Consider the following 15,574-nt stretch of genomic DNA (forward strand, 5'->3'; position numbering starts at 1 on the left):
AGCAATTTCTCTCCTTAAACTTGCCTAGGATGTTGCTTACGATGTGCAAATATGATATGTTCGTATAGTTGCTACGGTATTTTTTCGACCCAATCCGGAAGTACGTCATGCGCATGCCCAGGTGAATCATGCAACGGTACTTTGGTAATATACACACCTGGCATATCAGCTAATGATACGATAAATAACGAGAGATAGGCTTCTGACGTCATTCGTGAACATTCATCGTGACATTCAAAATCAGATATTACGCAACCTGTCAAAAATAAGTAAATGACATGAACAGAAAACAGTTGATCGAAAATACACATAATAAGTGGACTCGACAATTTATACCGTTTCTTATGAAATAAGCGTGTTGTGAGTTGACTTACTTTCAAATTTCTCTCCTACCACATCTCACACATCATTTGCATAAGAACGCTTCAATTATTGTACACAGGCTTCTAACCAGTATATCTTGCAATAAATATGTAGTTTGTTTTTTGGCAAAACTATTTAAATCAAGTGAATCTTATCACTAGATAACGTGTATATGCCCTGAATATTGACGTCAACAATAATTGTACATGCATCTATACCAGTATCTTTCAATAAACAGCGAAACACTGAATCGCTCACGTGGACCAAATATCTAGAAATCAAAAGTAAGAATACAAATACGAGTATTCTGTTTTACCTCGGCATATAGAAATTATATTATATATATATATATATATATATATATATATATATATATATATATATATATATATATATATATATATATATATATAAATAGACTTACTGGAACATGGATTCTCGCTCTTAAGTAATGTTGAAGATAAGAAAACTACGCCGTACAAGACAAAGGAGGTGATAAACCTGTACAGAAAATAACAAAGATATACTCAACTTAAATTCGTGGAAGGAGGCCGCGGTTCTGGCAGAGGGGGAGGGGGGGGGGGGGCGGAGGTCTTTAGGACTCTAGGGATCTGGTGGCTAGAGTGCTTTGTGAGCTAAACAGCACAGTCACCGGGTGTGGTGTGAATGGTTCTCTCACCTTAAAAAGTATTCCCTCTGTCTATTAGAAATTCGACTTATGTCATATGCTTTAAGACGTCATCATCGTCGTCGTCATTATCATTCTCATCAGGGTTACGCAATATCCGTAAGTTTCGCTGAACTCTACCCCATGTCATGCTACAACAAATACACATGTGTAATGGCCCTGGCTTATAGCTTCCATAAATGAAGCCAAATAAAAATAAAAACAATATATATATATATATATATATATATATATATATATATATATATATATATATATATATATATATATATAAATATATAAATCTGGATTATTTGTGTTCTTACCAAAGCGCAGGTAAAAGTATAGTCATCTTCTTTAAGAAAGGTGTGGACACCAGCTCCACATACTCTCCCCTCCTCTGAAATAAATTGCACATGTGCAAATGATGGCTTAGGAATCTTATATCACTTATGGCTGATAGAGTATACTAATAATCAAATTAAGTCAATAGTTCGGCTACTATATCACGTTATAGCAATATTGGAGGAAATGTATTATAAACAATAATTCCTAGGCTTAGAAAGGGTATGATTCAATCCTGATTACTTCATGGCGCTTTTTTTTTTACACTGAACAGAAATTTCGAACCTCTGCCCAAAACAAGTTTTGATATTTTTACACTTAAGTGTGTTTTACAAATGTCTTACAAAAGTTTTGTAATTACAAGCCATGCCTCTGGAATTAGGAAATTGAGAAACGATTTTTGCCATTTTCTGGAAAGTTAAGAACAGCAGAATAGGCCTTTTTTCAATTTCTCGTATCCGGACAAATAATTTGTTCAAATTATTTCAAAATGAGACTTCCATACCTCAGAAACGTGATTCTTTTTCAATTTTCCTGGAGGTAACGGTTTTCCATTCATTTTTGCTATGTGACGAAGGACCTCCATTGCCTTCTCTGGACGTCCGGATGACATGTAAAAGTGAGGACTTTCTGGTAACCACTGGCAAAAATGGAGACAAGAAATTCGACTCAAACAACGAACACTTTAATTGGATAAAATTACTTCAAATATACAATTCTTTCTACCATGATGAATGCCCCTGCATCTTTTTTTCCGTATTAATATGCCAGTTTATTACGTCATGCTAATGGGACGACCTCATGGTGGTACCTTTTATATTCTAGTTATCCCAAAACTTATATTATTTATTAGCGACGATAATTATACCTGTCTCCTCTTAAATCATGCACTTTTCCGATCTCATAGCATGAATCGAAGTGAGTCACACTCTAACACATGTACTTGTTCTAGTACTCATTTGTACTCCTAATTTGTGATTTGTACTCGTCCAGTACCATATATAATTTGTACTACAATGCGTGGTTGTATCGTTAAGTGTTTAGTTTGTATCCACCATACGGTTTGTGAGAAGTTTAATAAAACAAAATTTAAAAAAATAAAAACAACAGAGAAAGTAGTTAAAAGAAGATATACCTGACATAATATTAGAAAGATAAGTGATGGTAAAGTACAGATCGCTAGATACGCTCGCCACCCCCAGCTGGGCATCACCAGCCAGGCAATCCCGACCGCAAAGCCACCTCCGATAGCAAATGAGAGCTGAATGTTTAAGCGTACAAAAACTCTCTTTAATACATTAAAGCAGAGGATTAGAGACAGGATTTGCCACGGTAGATGTTTAATACAAAAAAAAAACAATTTTTTTTAACTCAACAAATACCAAACTTTGAACTTTATAGCATTTATAACATCTTGTACAGCCTAATTTACATGACAATGATTACGTTGCATCTGTTATTGTTATGACGTGTATACTGACTTCATTGAAACTTCTTATCTGACAAAGAGATTTATTTACAACCTTCTAGTCATTTTATGATATATTCCATTAAGTCGTATTATATTAAGAAATATTCAAATAGGAATCAAGATAACCCACGTTAAGCAGCCAGACAAACGTTCCTCTTCGATTGCGGGGTACGAACTCCGGAACTATTGGAATACTGTAAATATTAATAAAAAAGAAAATATGAAAACCACGTCCTAACTTGCCATTATGCAAATTGACTGAGGAACCTAAAAACGATATAATTCATTATTGAATGTTCTGCTATTCACATTGTTTGAAGAACATTTTGGATAACATTATTGACATTTATGACATCATAACATTAAATTAAATTAATGTTAAAATGGAAGAAATGCACCATTTTCACGTGTAGACCGCCCCCCCCCCCCTCCCCTGAATTGGTCGTGTGATTACGCCGCCTTCAATGGGTTTACCACAATTCTTTACCTCACAATTCTGTAAATAATATATATGATACATATGATACGACGAATTACCGAAGCAGATCCATAATCGATCACTAATCGATATGGGCTGATTCCAGTTTTGAGTCAGTGGAATAAATTTCGTCCGTCCGTTTCCTTGTGCAAGAATCGTTACATATCTATTTACTCTTGGATGTCGGAAATCAGTTTACAAAGGAAATTGCTCTAAAGTTCGATAATATAAACAAACAAATAAACAGCTGTTTACGATTGATGGAAGCCAGCGATTAATCCACCGACAAAGAACCGTATGATCACCAGCCAGACGAATGTCGGAACCGCCGAGCAAAGGATTCCGAATACGAGCATCAAGACCGCAGCCAGTTTTAATTGCTGTCGAGAAATTTAGACGGGAAATAACCCAGGTCATCATCAGATATCCAAATATCCTTTAGTGTTTATGTCAGTGGTATGTGGTGTGAAATTGTCCATCACCTTCCCTGAGAATTCTACAGTCTATGGAATAAGAGTAGGCACACCACCACCTCCCTGCCTCCCCCCTATCCCGTAACGAGAATCACTACTGCAGGGCCCTATTACATAAAAGTTAAGAACATTCTTAGCTTGGACTCAAGAAGAATAATCTTTCTTAAACTACGAAATATTTCTTGTTAAAACTTCTGAAGTGGCTTACGAAGAATTAGTTAAGAAGTTTCGTAAGTAATCTTTATAAGTTCTTTCATATTTCTCATCATACTTAGATTGACGGTAACGTGCAGTTTTAAGGTATCAGTGGTTGGAAAAGATTACATTTCTGGTCCCTAAACTCAAATATTTATTTTCGTCTAAGTTTTGCAGTCCGAAATAATTCATTGAGAAATGTGTCTTATATTGGATCAAATAGGCCTAGCAGTAGAGTAATATACAACAATAAGTTGCTTACTCACTCAACCTCCACCCTTATGTGACAATGTCAGACAGGTCTTCGAAGTGATTTCACGGCTTCCAACCCCCACCCCCTCTAGTCATGCTAAATGAAAGTACTGAAGAACAACAACACATCTTACAAAAAGCCTGCCAAACTTGTCCGAGAGTATGCCCCACAATGACGATTGGAAGGTCATTCCTAGGAAAGTCAAAAAAGACAGCATACTAGTTTGTACAACGGAGAGATTCCACGCACACAATAGCTCTGGCTCCAGTACACTTAGAACCAAGATCTCCATTGAATCGGATGTCTGTGAAACGAGAAATGATAAAAACTCGTTATTTATTAATTAAGCAAATGAACTTTATGAATGTGTTTGGTCTATGGCATACTTTGTGTCCAACGGAGGTATAGGCAAGACACCCCCCCCCCCCATCACCTCACACCATTCCCTCATCGTCTACCATGGTACTCTTTTTCAAATGAATATGTAGTTGTAAATATTTACATATCTTCGTTTTGTTTTGTATCAGATAAGCTGATACAAATTTGTTGCAAAGAGAAAATTGCTTAAAATTAACTAATAAAATTGCACATTATTATTTTCTCGATGATGATAAACTTCTTTTATGACTTAGGCTATATTTACTTTATACTATATAATGTATATGATTGGCAATGTATTATATTAGGTTGGAAAGATATTTACTTACCCATCCTATTATTAATATGAACAGAGCGATAATCTGAAATCTTCCAATCCCAATGAAATCTATTGCTTCTTCCACAGTATACTCTTCTGTAAAGAAAACAACGCGCAAGTTAATATGAGTGCACGTAATTATTACTATATTATGGTGACACGGGTCACTGCCTTTCATTCAGTTATGACCAATCTATTTGGTCACTGTACCATATCCGCAGTATTAGGCACAGAACCGACGATAGGTGGTAATTACTATAGGACATAGACTAACTTATAAGGGTATATTAGTGAACTGTGAGCATGTACTTAGGCTATATACATTTTGATACATTTCTGGAGTACCGTATAGTTTGGTATAGATTAATTATCAACATTTTCTCTGGAATCGACCAATGGATTCAGTCACTTTAAAACTTTTGATGCATCTCCTTGTATACTGGAATCGTTGGACAGAAGACGTGGCCGTAATTCGTTGGATACATTTGAAGCCTACCATGTAGGCCTACGACTTAGTTAATCCATGCAATTGCGTGTGTTAATGAAACAGCCATTCCTCGCGTGGACAATTCATGTTCGATTGAGACTTCGATTGAAACGATTGGCAGAAAAGTCTCTCGAGTTTGGTAGGGCTTACCGTAAAGTGTACTCTGGATACTTCAGCATAATTTCTGGAGACTCGCGGCACGTTCTAATACTAAATTCGTCACTGGTTGCAATGATAATATTAACAAAATAAAGATAGACCAGAGCGAAAACGAACATGACTTCCTTAACTCAACGAAGGCATAAATTACTTATGTTTTTGATTGTAACAGTACTTACCACGATTCTGGTTATAACGACGAATTATAAATATGGTAAGACTTGTTTGGGAGACAATATTTTTATCGAATTATCTACAGTTTTCTTGTTTTGAAAATACCGGTTGTTATTTAGGCCTGCTTATAGCATACAAGGTCATTTAACATAGGACTGCATATAGAGTCATTTCGTGTGGCGATTTTGAACTGTTGAACAGATTCCAATCAATACGGTTGATTGAATTAATGAATCAGTTGCTCTATGACATCATTTCAATAAAACAATCAAATCATTTTGACTGAAGAAAGAGGAACAAATATTCAATTCCCATACGAACCGTTGTATTGAGATAGATGAAATGTTCACAGTTTGTAACATAGTGAACTTGAAGCAAATAAGCGTGATGTCATGCTCATACGATATTGCTTTAGCATAGGGGTCAACTGCCATTTCCGGTAAATAATGTGAACTTTTTGAAATATGACATCTAAAGAACAGAATTTTCAGGTATCAGGTTCTTAAAAGATTTATTTGATTACGTCATAGATACTTCAATGCACTTCCACATTCCAGCTCATTTAACTTCTCAGAATGTATCTTAAATTACGAATTTCTTCTGAATCTTAATTCCATGAGGACGAATCAACCAAACATTCGCAGCCTCCGATGTACTCACTTCTCAGGACAGCTTTTCCGGGACGAACGAACAAGACCGAACGAACAATAACCTCGGTTCTTCGAGCCAGGTAGGTGGTTGGTTTAACTGCTTAAACTTTATGATTTCTCCAAGACCCCCCCCACCCTTCCCGATGGTGGTGATCCCCTTCCCGATGGTGGTGATTCCATTCATCTCTCTAACTTGGCAAGATTTGGCAACATGCTAATTGTTCCGTAATTGTTGTATCGATTTACAATATCTTCAAAATTATAGTCTCCTCACCCAGAAATTGTAACCCGATCCAAACGTCACGTTCATGCAATTTATATTACGAGTTTCCCGTATGCTCTATGAATCCACAAGTCCATGAGTGGACCTGCTCTAGAGTTGAACACCAAAGAGAGAGAGATATGAATTGATATGATACTCGACCCCCCTCCGCCCCCAAGCACCTCTTTCACCAATCGCTACGAATCAAACTTTAATATATAACGTATATTCTCCAAAACAAACATACAAAACTGAAGAGAATTGCAATTCGATTCAGAGCCCCACTTTCATGTTTGTCAGCATGTTGGTTATCCCATACATATACACTATGATGTATATAATGTATTCCGTTACTATCAGTGTTGTTTCCATTGTTAAATTTGTGTTTTTCTCTCACTCAGAAGCAATGCGACAATGATTGTCAGGAGAAAGTCCAGCGCATGCGGAAGAATCACTTAACAAAACAATGTGAACAACTTGGCTTAAGTAAAAAAGATGAAGACGTAAAAGTGACGTCACGACTATTGAAAGAGCTGAATCATTCCATTGTTCTGGAAGAATACAAAGTCATTTATAGTTTCATACCGAAAGCCGGATGTACCAATTGGAAGAGAATACTGCTCCTACTAAAAGGGGTTGTGACGTCAGTAGATGACTTAGAACAACATGAAGCCCACTTTTTGGTCAAGAAGAATATGAAACTCTTATCATCATACAAGGTTCAAGAAGCTAGACACATACTGAAATCATATACAAAATTTGTCTTTGTTCGGAATCCTTTTGCTCGGATTCTGTCCGCCTATAAAGATAAAATTGAGAAACCTACAAAACTGAATCCGAAGTTTCGTGTGTTTTGGAATAGGAAGATCAATCTTGGACTTGAGAAGAATGCTTCAGTAGTTGGAGATAACACTACGTTTATCCATTATGTGGATTATTTATCAAACCACAGTGTGAACGAAGACCATTGGCAAACAATAATAACCTTAAGTCGGCCTTGTGAGGTCCAGTACGATTTTATTGGTAAGATGGAAACACTCGATAGAGATATTAATTTTGTTTTAAAGAACATCATTCGTAATACTTCGGAGAGAGTACTCTTCAGAACCTCGACTAATCCAACAGGTAGTAGTACTATGCTGGAGAGGTACTTTGCAGGTGTACCCCGTCGAAACAAACAAGCATTGTATGATCAATTTAAAAACGATTTCTTGCTCTTTGGATATGATAAACCAGCTGACTTAAATTGATAAATTGTGGCTGGCTGTTGTATACAACTGTTGTATGCCTGGTTGACGTAATAGTGACAACAAGCTAGTGTGGTGTACCCAACAAGACTCGGTTTAATGACCAGTTTTAAGTTGTGGGCTGTTGTACCTGGCTGACCTAATAGTTACAACAAGCGTGGTGTACTCGACTGGACTCGGTTACATGACCAGGTTTATATTATGGGATGTTGTACCTGGTTGACTTAATAGTGACAACAAGCGTGGTGTACTCGACAAGACTCGGTTACATGACCAGCTACAATGGCGTAGGAAGGTACTTTTGAGTGGGGGGGGGGGGCTGAAGACTGATGGCCGGCCTGGGGGAGGGGTCTTAGGGGAGGGGGTGTCCCCCTCCCCTTTGGAAATTTTTGCATTTCCAGGTGGCCTCAGATGCAATTTGGTGCAATATAGCACACTTCAACACCCACTCCATTTTGTAAACTTAATTTTGTATTTTCACCTGGCCTTAGATGCAATTTGGTGCTCCAAATGAGATTTTTTTTCTCATTTGGAAATGAAAAAGGGGTTTTCTGACTTGCAAACCGGGGGGGCGGAATGATACTTCCGCCCCTCCACATTTTTCACTGGGGGGCTGGCGCCCCCCAGCCCCCCGGTTCCTACGCCCTTGACCAGCTATATATTGTGGAATGTTGTACCTGGCTGACCTAATAGTTACAACAAGCGTGGTGTACTCGAAAAGACTCGGTTACATGACCAGGTTTATATTATGGGATGTTGTACCTGGTTGACTTAATAGTGACAACAAGCGTGGTGTACTCGACAAGACTCGGTTACATGACCAGCTATATATTGTGGAATGTTGTACCTGGCTGACCTAATAGTTACAACAAGCGTGGTGTACTCGACAAGACTCGGTTACATGACCAGCTATATATTGTGGAATGTTGTACCTGGCTGACCTAATAGTTACAACAAGCGTGGTGTACTCGAAAAGACTCGGTTACATGACCAGGTTTATATTATGGGATGTTGTACCTGGTTGACTTAATAGTGACAACAAGCGTGGTGTACTCGACAAGACTCGGTTACATGACCAGCTATATATTGTGGAATGTTGTACCTGGCTGACCTAATAGTTACAACAAGCGTGGTGTACTCGACAAGACTCGGTTACATGACCAGCTATATATTGTGGAATGTTGTACCTGGCTGACCTAATAGTTACAACAAGCGTGGTGTACTCGAAAAGACTCGGTTACATGACCAGGTTTTAGTTGTGGGCTGTTGTACCTGGCTGACCTAATAGTGGCAACAAGCGTGGTGTACTCGACTAGACTCGGTTTAATGACCAGTTTTATATTGTGGGATGTTGTACCTGGCTGACCTAATAGTTACAACAAGCGTGGTGTACTCGACAAGACTAGGTTTAATGACCAGGTTTATATTATGGGATGTTGTACCTGGCTGACCTAATAGTGACAACAAGCGTGGTGTACTCGACAAGAGTCGGTTACATGACCAGGTTTATATTGTGGGATGTTGTACCTGGTTGACCTAATAGTGACAACAAGCGTGGTGTACTCGACAAGACTCGGTTACATGACCAGGTTTATATTGTTGGATGTTGTACCTGGCTGACCTAATAGTGACAACAAGCGTGGTGTACTCGACAAGACTCGGTTACATGACCAGGTTTAGCGATATATCCGATGTAAATTAATAGTCTACGATTACCTGGTGATGTGTTCTATCAAATTACAATAATTGGTAATATGGAATAAATATCAGATGAGCTATGCAGGGGCGGATGCAGGATTTTTTACAGGGGGGGGGGGTCTGACTGGTCCAGCCGCGCCTGATCGAAAGACTATCTAAGCAGAGCGCCACCATCAGTTGGCTCGGAGCGTACCAGAAAAATTTTGGCTTTACAAACCCCCCCAGATTGCCGGAAACGGCACTTCCCGAGTATTCTAAGCTGCATGTACCTAGCCTGAAAATATGGATCTCATGTCTGCAATTTCTCAATTGATGAGAAAAAAACAATCTATGAAATATGGTAATACATATCAGATGAGTTGAGATGATACAAAAATCATAATGCCTTTAGCCACCAATCCCCCTCCCGTTCCGTCACCACTGTTTGATGCAGGGCCGGATCCAGGATTCTGGAAGGGTGAGGGGTTTGGCCTCCAGTGATCCTAGGGTCTAAGAGGAGTGGGTTTCCCTCTATCCATTGTGAAATTCTTGGATATTTAAGTACAACAGGGACACCCCTTTAATTTAGCCATTCAAAGCACCTACAAAAACTCACTCGAAATGTATCTGCATCATTACGAGTTAGCTACTTTTATTGATGATCTATTCATGGTAGATTGGAGAGAACAAACGCCGTGGATGTTTTTCAATGAACTTTCGGACCACTTCGTCAGTGTCGATAGGAGTGTTATAATACGTGTTCATGAGAACAAGAGCTGTGAGACGTTCCTTGCCCATTGTTGATCGAAGAACAGTTTTATGCCTTCTCAACGCAGAAAACGATCTCTCATGAAGAATTCGTCGGCGCATCCTATGCATCCTACCGCTCTGCCACCTCACCGCCCAAAACAATTCGAACACCACCTCAATTTTGAAACTTTTCGGTCTGAAAATTGAGATTTTTAGGCATTTTTTGCACGTGTAACACGCGTGCACACTATAGTTCATTTGACGGAAAAGACACACCTGGCTGACTTGTAAGGATAACCGCCCTTCTGACGTCCTACATGTTTAAAATTGGCGTTTAATTTAAATATTTGTTTTCTCTCTCTTTTTTTTCTCTTTTTTTTTGGCCAAGAGCAGGGGGGGGGGTCCGGACCCCCTGGACCCCCCTGGATCCGCGCCTGCTATGTAGGACCACTAGTTAAAGGTGGAATAAGTTACGGTAACTCTATGATAAACAAGAAATATCGTTACATGCTCCTTGAGATAGTTAACTTTAACCAAAAGGAGACTTTGGTAAAAGACGCACCGAGAATTTACACTAATGTATCAATCAGTCGGCCCTGCAGAGTGATCGACTCAATGCAGACGAGTTACCATAGCAATCAAGTTATTGTCGTGTTAACTTGCAATATCTATGGTAACTCAGTAGCCTACCAGCCATCCTACCAGTAAATTTAGGGTGTATGCATATCTGTCGCTCACACACACATACACGCACAACCCTGTTATATATAGGTATAATAACATAAGAAATCACGGCTTCAAAAGAAGTTTTTGCATCGCCTTGTATTTGTGTGTGTGTGGTGTGTTTGCTATTGTGGTCAATATTCCACAGACGAACAATAAGAGTCTACACAGTACTTATTTGCATAAAAAGCTACCTTTATTGTAATCATGGGTATCTTGTGTCGGCAATGGCAGAATATTTATCAAACATAACAAGTGATATGGTATTGATGGAATTGACATATAGCTTCTCTTTTTTGTCGTGGTTGTAAAATTGGGTTAATAAGTAGTTGATTACCATAGCGACTATAGATCATACCCAATATTCTATTGAGCTTCACCAGCAGACATATGTGGCATACACGCATATATCAGTAATCAACATGATATGTTTTCAAGTTCAATATTTTAGCTCATTTTTGATTCAGTGTGACCAATCAATCTCTCAGTCATTCAGTCACTCAATCGTTCTTCTTTCCCGCGTGCCAGTTCTTATTAATTCCAAGTGAAAATTAGTTGCAATCATGGCGTTTGAAATCAGTTCAGAACATCCATGCACTACTACCTTACTGAAGGAGTCAAGTTAAGTATTAACGACTGCAATTACACTTTCATTGTGAAATGTGCAGGCAAGGAGTTACTGATCAGGTGGCTTTATGCTTTATGTGACATAAAGTTATAACTCGACCCGCCGACTCCAGTTTTGAGTCCCAAATATCCAGTGGCGTAGGAAGGTACTTCTGAGTGGGGGTGGGCTGAAGACTGATGGCCGGCCTGGGGGAGGGGTCTAAGGGGAGGGGGTGCCCCCCTTTGAATTTTTTTTTGCATTTCCAGGTGGCCTCAGATACAATTTGGTGCAACATAGCACACTTCAACACCCACTCCATTTTTAAAATAAGTTTGCATTTTCACCTGGCCTTAGATGCAATGTGGTGCTCCAAATGAGATTTTGTTCTCATTTGGAAATGAAAAAGGGGTTTTCTGACTTGCGAAGCGGGGGGGGGGTAGGAATGATACTTCCGCCCCTCCATATTTTTCACTGGGAGGGGGGCTGGCGCCCCCCAGCCCCCCGGTTCCTACGCCCTTGAAAATATCCCTGGTCCATGATCACGAGTCCACACAAGCTCGAGTTGGATTCAGGATTCGAGTGCTATATATACAACTGAAATGACGTCCATGTTTGCATGCTCGATTCGAGACAATAAATTCACTGTTCAGGAAATTTATGATTCTTGAAATTAAACAAATTTTCGTATATAAACTCACCTTCTTCCTTGTCATTATGTCCACGAAGCTGATCCATCCCATAGTCTTTGGTTCTTTTCGCCGGCATTGCGAACTAAATAATTATAAGACATATAAATGCTCTTGTTTATGTAAAGAAAATAATGGAACAACGAGAGGTTTCATCAAATTCATGGCTTGCATATGTTTGCATTTATTTTTATGAGGTAATAGGAACGGAATCTTAAGGATTATTTCAGTGGGGGAGAGTATAGACCTGAGGTTGATTCGGACACCGTTGTGCAAGATTTTCTCTCAGCCTTTTCGACATTGAGAAGCAAATAGACTTTCCGAAGCCTGTTCATGAGTGGAATGTTTCTTTCTTTTGCAAGTCTGAAAGGAGAGTTCAACGTGGATTTAGTTAGCAAGTTTATCAGCATTGAAAGGGGGGAGAAGATAACTCTGGAAGGATATACGTGCGATTGGTTCCCAGTACTTCAAATGCGTGAAAATGTGAATAGGCATTCTGTTCTGCGATTTTGACTTTATGACACAATTGCAGGCTGGCTTTACATTCCTTTCCATAAATGTGTGGCAGAGAAATTGCACGATAAAACACGTAAATTTAATTTGTATCAAGTATTTGAGAACGAAATATGAAAAACCAATATCATCCAGAACTGGTAATTTGTGAGTTCTTAAAATAATTCAGTGAAATTAATCATTGATGGTACATATTGGTGTTATATAAACACGACTTATATATCTATATACGTCTCAGTATATATAGGTCTAACCCACACAAATTTCAGAATTATATATACTTCTTACTATACCGTTAGATAATATAACTGTGCATTAACGTGGCTGACAAAGAGAAGCGATATGCTTTACCGCAAGTTGTGAGCTATGGTATATAAGTAATGATATTTATGTGATTTAGATGGTATAGATTTGCCATTGCACAACGATGTTCGTCAATTCTCATTGTAATAATCCAGAAACAAAGCCTTGGTATGAAATCCCCAAAAATTGATCCACTCTCAGACCCTGCCGGCCCCCCTTGGGACGTACCATGTGACTATGACGGTGGTTACTGCTAATTTAATGGCAATATCACGAATCTGTAAGGTATACTACACATATAGCCAAAGGCCGAGAATCTACTCTTCGGTATGTACTATATACAGAAGAAGAAAAAATAGTTATAGCATCACACGTTCTGTAGGCTACAAACTAAATCGGGAATATCTTCTAAACAAAATATCACAGTTGTCTGGTTCAAGTTCACATTACATCTCTTCGTGTTTGATGTATAACAACTAAATACAAAGCAACGGGAAATGTCTCGCATAGGGATGGCCTTGCTTAGGTACATATGGGCCAAGCTTCAGTCCCCTTCATCTTCGCTTAGCAACCCCTCAAAATTCCAGACCATGCTCGTAACCAGGCCTTGGCTCAAAGGGGACCCCCCCCCCTGCCCAAGCAGACTACACCCCGTTACATGTGCCACCATCACAAAACTTCACAAGTTACGGGCAGGTGTATTGTGCTCCCCTTTTATGTTTGTTGGTGCTCCTCGTATGGTTATGCCCTCATTGTATGGTTAGTGCCCCTCGCCTTATATGGACGTTTCCCTTCATTGAGAGATACAGGATGATTACTCTTATGGAATGGATTACAATTTCACTAGGTTCTAGTGAGCGAGGTTTTGTCATTTTCTTAAACATTTACGTTATGATCTTTAAGAGAAAATGATACATACACAAGGTATCATTGTATTCCACACATAACTGAATATAGACAAGATCTTATTCTGATAATTGGATCTCACATTCGTCTTGGATTTCAACAGATGATGATTTCAAGTAATCTCAGGCTATTAATATTATGATGGAGACCAGAGATATAATGAAAAAGCATTCTCTCGAGTAATTATACGAAACTGTGAATAGCTCCACTCTCCGGCAATGTCACACTAAACAAATTTGTTCAGTCACACCTTAATGTGTGACTGAATTTAATTCCGTCTGTTGAGGATTGAGCTACGAGATATTAGTGGTGAATAACTGTAGTTTCATGAGGAATGCCGGATACACGTAACAGAAGCAGTAAATGCAGGCTCCACTCTCGAGCATTAATGTCATACTAAACAAACGTATGACTTGCTCAAGACCATAGAGGAATGAGGCACGGGGACATTAAGCTGTTATTGACTCGATTCTCCAGCCTGTATGACTCCATCAGCCAGAAACCTACGATAGAACACTCAATCACATCACCTCGTTGGGATAATTGTTATTTTATATAATTTTAAATAATTTGAGTTACATGGTCGGAGTCAATTTATACACGTCTTGGCGTTTCTAAGCCTTGCCCCCCTCCCCTCCCCCAACCCACACCTTACCCACCTTAAATTTAAAGAAGGCCACATTAAGATTGTTTATCAACTTGGCAGCTTTAATCAACTCACCTCTTCGAGAGACAATGGAAGACCAAGTTTGTTTCTTTTTCCTCCAAACTATCGAACCGGTACGAATTCCGTTTTGTAGCTAGCTCCGCATTGTAAATAGTAGGCCTACTGTGCAGAAGAAGTAGGCTATAGTTCCGTATCCAGTAATATCTATCGTTGTAATGGAGGCGGTGAGTTGTATATGTTAACAGAACACGTACATCGTTTTGTACCAACTTAAAAAACAGAAAGTACAGGAAAGCATGCCCGTACTGTGATAACACCCGTGTGATACACTTGCATAGTCAACGCAGGGAATTGTTTCTGCCTATATTCTAATCTGTACTCTACATAGTGGGGCTACTTCCACGCACTGCTACCTGTGTAATTCATCGCAGTGTGGTTAAAATTTAATGATAGCTCCTACAGAAATTTTATAAAGGAGAGAAACATATCATCGGCACTGCTTATAGTTTATTAGGTAAACATATATAAAAGACGAGTAATGTATGGTCATCAAGGGTGAATTACCGAGTGCACAACAACACAATTAAACTTGATAAATCAATCAGACTTTACATAACCGACCCTGAAGCGAAATTTCTCCTGACTGAAACCCTTTAAACGCTATCATGGTAAACTTGCCATTGCTTTATTGCAGCTATACATACATATACAGTAGCTGTTTTGTGGGTAGCATTGCTTTCTACTCTGTTTGATGTCGTAAAGATTGTAACTTTAGGAACGCCCATACCCTCTATAGTTCAGGTTGAGCCCCGGCATGGGCA

The 15,574-nt window shown here is 38.9% G+C and overlaps 2 protein-coding genes across 3 annotated transcripts in view; one reads left to right on the plus strand and one right to left on the minus strand.

The window, feature by feature from the left end:
• The window catches only part of LOC139980894 (synaptic vesicle 2-related protein-like), a 20,821-nt gene extending 5,727 nt beyond the window's left edge, over positions 1 to 15,094 (minus strand). Inside the window, exons 1-11 of the mRNA XM_071992899.1 lie at positions 14,808 to 15,094; positions 12,377 to 12,449; positions 4,953 to 5,038; positions 4,379 to 4,549; positions 3,580 to 3,704; positions 2,977 to 3,040; positions 2,511 to 2,636; positions 1,881 to 2,015; positions 1,357 to 1,430; positions 788 to 864; positions 158 to 256 (exon numbers count right to left, since the gene is read on the minus strand). Coding sequence (XP_071849000.1) covers positions 158 to 256; positions 788 to 864; positions 1,357 to 1,430; positions 1,881 to 2,015; positions 2,511 to 2,636; positions 2,977 to 3,040; positions 3,580 to 3,704; positions 4,379 to 4,549; positions 4,953 to 5,038; positions 12,377 to 12,443 — 1,024 coding nt within the window. The 5' untranslated portion in view covers positions 12,444 to 12,449; positions 14,808 to 15,094. The remainder of the gene's footprint in view (positions 1 to 157; positions 257 to 787; positions 865 to 1,356; positions 1,431 to 1,880; positions 2,016 to 2,510; positions 2,637 to 2,976; positions 3,041 to 3,579; positions 3,705 to 4,378; positions 4,550 to 4,952; positions 5,039 to 12,376; positions 12,450 to 14,807) is intronic.
• On the plus strand, positions 5,166 to 11,566 carry LOC139980895 (carbohydrate sulfotransferase 11-like). 2 transcript variants are annotated; one of them, XM_071992900.1, is made up of 3 exons: positions 5,166 to 5,802; positions 6,383 to 6,492; positions 7,076 to 11,566. In XM_071992900.1, the coding sequence occupies exons 1-3, from the start codon at positions 5,706 to 5,708 to the stop codon at positions 7,922 to 7,924; spliced, it is 1,056 nt and encodes a 351-aa protein (XP_071849001.1). In that variant the 5' UTR covers positions 5,166 to 5,705; the 3' UTR covers positions 7,925 to 11,566. The 2 variants fall into 2 exon arrangements, with proteins under 2 accessions (XP_071849001.1, XP_071849002.1); XM_071992901.1 differs by having other exon boundaries at positions 5,167 to 5,802; positions 7,079 to 11,566.
• Positions 15,095 to 15,574: the final 480 nt, after the last annotated feature.

The sequence above is a fragment of the Apostichopus japonicus genome, chromosome 15 (genome assembly GCF_037975245.1).
Source record: "Apostichopus japonicus isolate 1M-3 chromosome 15, ASM3797524v1, whole genome shotgun sequence".
Classification (NCBI taxonomy): domain Eukaryota; kingdom Metazoa; phylum Echinodermata; class Holothuroidea; order Aspidochirotida; family Stichopodidae; genus Apostichopus; species Apostichopus japonicus.

Bases quoted from the DNA above. Each gene is read 5' to 3' on its own strand.
- LOC139980895 (XM_071992900.1), top strand. From the start codon at position 5,706: ATGACTTCCTTAACTCAACGAAGGCATAAATTACTTATGTTTTTGATT. The intron at 5,803-6,382 runs GTAAGACTTGTT...TAATTCCATGAG, and splicing joins AACGACGAATTATAAATATG to GACGAATCAACCAAACATTC. The intron at 6,493-7,075 runs GTAGGTGGTTGG...TCTCTCACTCAG, and splicing joins ACCTCGGTTCTTCGAGCCAG to AAGCAATGCGACAATGATTG.